The following is a 5,932-nucleotide window of genomic DNA, read 5'->3' as shown; positions in this document are numbered from 1 at the left end:
AGCCTCAATCTGAAAAGGAAGGACCATAATACGAGTAAATGAATACAGTAGACCCTCGAATTTCGCACATAATTGGTTCCTGAAAGTGTGTGCGAATGTTGAATGTCCGAAAGTAGAGGGATGTGAAGAAATATGCACCAAAAATTGCGTTTTAAAGTATTTATCTATCAATATGTCAAGATGGGTTATTGTCTTGGCTATTCTGCTTGTCCAGAAGGCCTCGACAATGCGTGTTCTGTTAATAAAGGTAACGTAGTTGACAAAGAAGATGACTAGATAAGATGAGACCAACGGGTGATACCCGTTATATCTCGGAAGATGGGATGGTAACCTCGACCTATCGGGTACTATTCCGATAAACACGAGAGAGGAATGCAGACTTGGAGGATAGCTAGCCACCAGAGTCATTCAGGAAGGTGGATACTATTCTGACACTACGGATACTATTCTGACAGGAGCGAACGGACTTTATATGGCCTGAGGGTAACTAGCAGCCGGAGCTAGTGATAACAGGTAGAGGAGAGAGATCATGTCAAGACTGAACAAAAAATAAAGACCATTTAGATATCAGGATCGGTTCTTAACCGAAACTATCTCAAGTAAAGGCTGTGGATTTGTGTTCTGCGATCTATTGAAAGTCTTTTAAGACCCTTATTTATAGGCCTAGTGCATATGGCTGTGACCGAGAAGCGGTCTTATCTAATCTGCTTGAGGTAGTTTTGTGCGTTATTTTGGCGTCGTTTATTTATTATTTTATCGACATTGCTAAGTAGTATGTACAGAAATTAATAATATGTAAAAACAACAATACATTTTTATAAAAAAAAAGTAATGTATACATTTGAGAGCTTCGGTGAGGCTCGAGGCGATTGTAGCCGAACTTCTTGTTCCTCTCGCTACAAATATGTATAAATAATGAAGTTAAAGAGGTGTGTTAAGTGCTTTTGGGTATTTCCTTTACAAATTTGTCAAAAGGTAGTTGACCACCACCCATTTTTTCTTTTCCTGATAAAAAATTCTACCTTATGCTGTGTCATTTTCAATTTATTGAGCAAAGAGTGGCCGTTTTCAATTATTTCCATCTTTATCTCGACCGTATGAAGTTTATGAGTCCTTAATTTCTTTTTGTTCGCATCAATACTGCAATTTTTCCGTTTCTGACTCCTGTTTATCAATATACAAGGGCGAAATATATAAACTAAAACAAATAAATCAGCAAAACACTCAAAACGTTGATGCACGCCCTAATGCAAGACTGAAACTATTATGTTCTCTTGATCTGAACAACATTTTAATCCTCCCCCTGAGAGGGTACATCCCATCGCAGTGGATTAAACAGTTGAATCTTTAAAAATGTGCGAAAGTCGAGGGTCACCTGTACCCGGTTCATATGAGAATATGGGCAAGGGATGAACCTGGACAAGTAGAAAGGAGGAGTAAGATTAGGAAACAGATAATTGGTTAATTCAAATGTCCCATAATAATTAGATGTGAATGAACTGATCTACTCCAGTGATCTTTTTGGGAGAAATTGAGAGAATCGAGTTATTCTTTGCTCCCATGTTCTGGTAAGTTGAACCCTCCATAACTGAAAAATACGCCAAGAGACGTTTGTATTCTACAATACAGTGTATTGTACAATCTTTTTCAAGTATATCAGTTAAATTTCGCCTTATCTCATTATTATAAGTAAACGTAATACATACGTTCGATGTAAAATACGTACAAGTTACACAATAATGCTACTTAACACAAATAATTTTCTTTAATGTCATGAGGAGACCGAGAATTTACTATGGAAGTGTTGTGTGGTGGACAGCCCTGCAAAGGGCTTCCCATGTGCGAATGGCCAGTAAGATCCAAAGGATGGCATGTATTGGCATAACTGGGGCATTTCGCACAACACCGACTAAGGCATTGGAAATCCTCCTTTCCCTAGTACCACTCCACTTATTGATCAAGGGGGAAGCGGTATTAGCTTATCTAAGAATGAGAGAAAATAGACAGTAGTCAGAGACAGGAGAAGCTACGGCCTCGCGACAATAGCCAAAGTGGTGCAAAGCGAGTTACCAATACTACAATACTGCTCACCAGCACTAGATAAAACACCCATTTTAGATACTAAGATTAGTTACTTACACCCAAAGTTGGAGGATTGGGTACAGGGTTTAGTGGAAACCCCAGGAGATTATCTGCCCTGTTTCACACTGACGGATCGGGAATGGATTCGACAGGACTAACAGGAGCAGGGGTTTACATCGAAGAATTAGGCATAGAACTAAGCTTCCCACTTGGCAAGCACTCGACTGTCTTTCACGCAGAGGTGTTTACCATCTTGTTAGCAGCTTTATGCCCTGAAGTCATTAGCTGTGAAAGGACAGGCATCACCATCTTTTCAGATTGTCTGTCTTCCTTTCAAGCCTTGGAGTCACCTACAGTCACCTCTAATTTAATAAGAGAGTGTAAACAAGCCTTAGAATCACTAGTGCGCTTAAAGAAGCTTCAGCTTGTGTGGGTCTCAGGACACAAGGGAATAACAGGAAATGAAAAAGCTGAGCACCCTCCTATAGGACCAGAACCATTCCTAGGCATCTCTAAAAGACATCAGAGAAAATTAGTTCTTGATTGGACATGGAAGAAAGCCGGTAAGGAGGGACTGTATAGGGCTGAGTCAGGTCAAGAGGTCACTCTGCGGATTTGAGGAAATCAACTGTGCTCAGGATTTCTTGTGCGCAGGGGTTAAACAATAGAAGAATAAACTGATCCCTAAACTGGACTAGAAAAACTCTTTTCCACTTGGCTGTACCAATAAATACTCTTGCCATAGTAATATCAGTGATTTTCCTTCGCAACTCGGTGGGAGATCCGAAGGGATACGAAACTCCAGAGGTCACCCAGCGTTTCTTCTGGTTAATGATATATGCAGGCGTTTCAGGCCAGTTGTTGTATATCCTGCCAGTTAGTGGTGTACACAGAAGGTAGTGGGGGGGGATAGAAAGATGTATTCTTTCAAAATCCTTGAAAAAATATGAAGTTCATGCCCACCAACATAAGATTTGTAATACTTTGTACTACAAATACTAAGTACTATTTTGCATTTTGAAAAGCACGTGCTTTCTTATTAAACCTCCGTCTCACCGGGAACAAATCTGGGTATACCACTGATGCAAGCACTCAATGTAGTCCATCACCACCTTTCCCCATTAATTTGAAAATCCAAAAACTTGAGAAATATGGGACCCTACTCCAAACTGCTCGAATATTTACTTAAATAATTATTAAAATTAAAACCAGTTCCAATTACTTTTAAGAGAAGAAATAGGGATTGTTGTGTTTGAATATAAAGGAAAATTATAGTTGTTTTTTGTTATAAAACAACATTTGAAAAATTCTAATCCAAAAAAGATAAGAAAATTAAAATATTTCATAATATAATTCGTAAAATGAATAGATTTATTATATTTTAGAAATCTGGTCAATACTGTTGATAAATTTTATATTTTGCCACTCCCCCTCCAATAAATAATTGTAGTAACGTCTATTACCCAATTGGTAATTTTTCAATAAGATATATCAACAACTGTAACACTTTCAACAATCATTAATAACGCTTATTTCATAATATAATTGTTTCTGTGAGTAACAAACATCGAGCAGGAATCGTTTTACGCAACAGATACAGTGAGCTAATTAATTCTATACTTTTTTTACTTTAGAAATTACACTTTTTTTCCCTATTTTGTTATGAATGGAATTCTGTCACGTAAAAATTGTAAAAAATAATCGAACAAACGATTTTATTGGCTTTGGTATAAAAAAAAACGATTTATAAAATCTTTAGTTGAATCGATTTATTTCCGATATAAAGAAACTACTCTCGACCGCTCCTCCAAGACCGATCGATATTGTGCACCCGCCAGTTTGCGTTAGGTTCTGTCTAGATCTCCAGCTGGACGATTAGTTGTTGAAGAGCAACCAAGTAGGGTGGGTTGCTTGTTGTCGTCATTTCTGGAATTGGCCAGTAAAATGACTACCGTCGTTGCTTCAAACGAAGGTAAATCTATTGTAATTATTCATTATTTAGATTTGAATTTAGTTTATGTCATCTGTTATATTATAAACCCTATGTCATCTCACTTAAAACTACCTTGTCAAATTTTGAAATTGATTTATATCCCTCTAAATTTCTGTTATTATGAAATTAGTATGTTTTAAGTATTACTTTTATTTTATTTTTTATATTCGTTGCCAGAGTAGTGTTTTTACCGGTTTGTTATGATTGATCATTTGAAATGTGTTCCCATATTACAGGAAAAAAAAAAATCAGAAGACATACTCATGGTATTTATATTTTGATGTTCTAATTTTGCTTGCATAAATGACAAAGAAACGAATATTATCTTGTTAAGATTGTTCAATTTTTTTGAAAATGTGTAGATCTCTGGATCTATCAACAAACATGTTACTGATCATTATTTTAAACATTCAAACCACTATTACTTAGGTACTTACTTACTTAAGGTGCTGCTGTTGCATTATTGTTTTAAGTGAGATGTTTTTTTTCTTTTTGGTACAAAAAACACAAGAGTAATTTATTTAATTTAATTGTTAATTGTTTAAATGGTTAACTAACTACAATTTATGTTTACCTGAAATCATTTTTAAGTTTTGTTTTATAGCTACATGGTATCATCTTGAAATTATTTTTTTATTTATTAAGTTTATGTGTTAAAAGCATAGTATATAGTTTTATTAAATAGTAGTATAATGTATTTAAAATTAAAATTGTTAAGGAGTTTGATTAGAGAACTTTAATAATAAAATTTAATTAAAACTTGTAAAAAGAACATTTTTTTTTACATGTTATAAATATATAGCTTTTTTGACATAAATAATTTTTGGTATAAACAGATTTTTTAAATGAAGACATTTAAAATAAATATCTGAAAATACTAGAAAAACTATTATAAATAGAAAAAAAGAGTTCATTGTTCCTGAAATGTTATGATTATAATTATTACTTATTAGTATATTTAGTATAAATTTTTCAATTATCTATTCTTTTCAGTTAGTATTTCCGGTTACTAAACCCAAGAGTTACGTTAAAAATAAAATTGATATTTATACAAATTTAATCGTTTAGTTGATTTTAAAAATTTTGAATAGTGATCCATTCTTTAATTTATTAGTTTACATCAAATGCTGGCAGTTTAAAAAAAATATTAATTTTGTTTTTCTTATTTGGTTATTAATTACTAACAATTTCTAGCTACCTCTATATAGATACTTTTTGAAATTAAAAATAACATAAAAGAATTTTATTAATAAATATCATCATGTACAAAAGTATTTTTTAAGAATAGATTTTAATTATCATATTTTCCTTTATACAGTGTGAAATGAAGTTGTAAATTTCAAATTTTAAGTAAATATAAAAAATTAAATATTTAATAATACTTAATGCATTAGTGAGTTGACACCGTGTTATATTAAGTCAGCAGGTATTTGGCTGGATTTTAAAATCATTCATTCGGTTAAAATGTGGAGAATGTGAGTTCGATGGGGTTATGGCCATCGACCACTGTCCATTTACCACCTGAGATCATGATGATGTGAAATCTCAAGTTTTGATGCTAGAATAAAAGGTTTGAGGCTTCAGTATAGGGAAATTACAACTTATATTTGTAGACATTTGTTTTGAAATATGGTTTTCGGTTAAAGGATATTAAAAAAAAAAAGGAAGTTTTACCACTAAAATATAAAATATTAGGTTTCATATATATATTTATTTTATTTAAATATCTGTATTTGGGTTCGGATATGTATGGTTCCTACTATTCACAATAATAATATTCTGGGATTAGTCTCTTATAAAGTATTAATAAATTAGCAAAAAGTAAGCTTTGGAATAAAGAAGAAGTGATAATTAATT

The 5,932-nt window shown here is 33.2% G+C and overlaps 1 protein-coding gene across 1 annotated transcript in view; it reads left to right on the top strand.

The window, feature by feature from the left end:
* The first annotated feature begins 3,899 nt into the window (after positions 1–3,899).
* The window catches only part of LOC106692747 (influenza virus NS1A-binding protein homolog), a 79,508-nt gene continuing 77,475 nt past the window's right edge, over positions 3,900–5,932 (top strand). Inside the window, exon 1 of the mRNA XM_014438871.2 lies at positions 3,900–4,054. Coding sequence (XP_014294357.1) covers positions 4,027–4,054 — 28 coding nt within the window. The 5' untranslated portion in view covers positions 3,900–4,026. The remainder of the gene's footprint in view (positions 4,055–5,932) is intronic.

This window comes from Halyomorpha halys, unplaced genomic scaffold (genome assembly GCF_000696795.3).
Source record: "Halyomorpha halys isolate HHAL.00 unplaced genomic scaffold, Hhal_1.1 Scaffold69.1, whole genome shotgun sequence".
Classification (NCBI taxonomy): domain Eukaryota; kingdom Metazoa; phylum Arthropoda; class Insecta; order Hemiptera; family Pentatomidae; genus Halyomorpha; species Halyomorpha halys.
The sequence above is the reverse complement of the archived record's forward strand: the minus strand, read 5'-3'. Positions and strand labels throughout refer to the sequence as shown.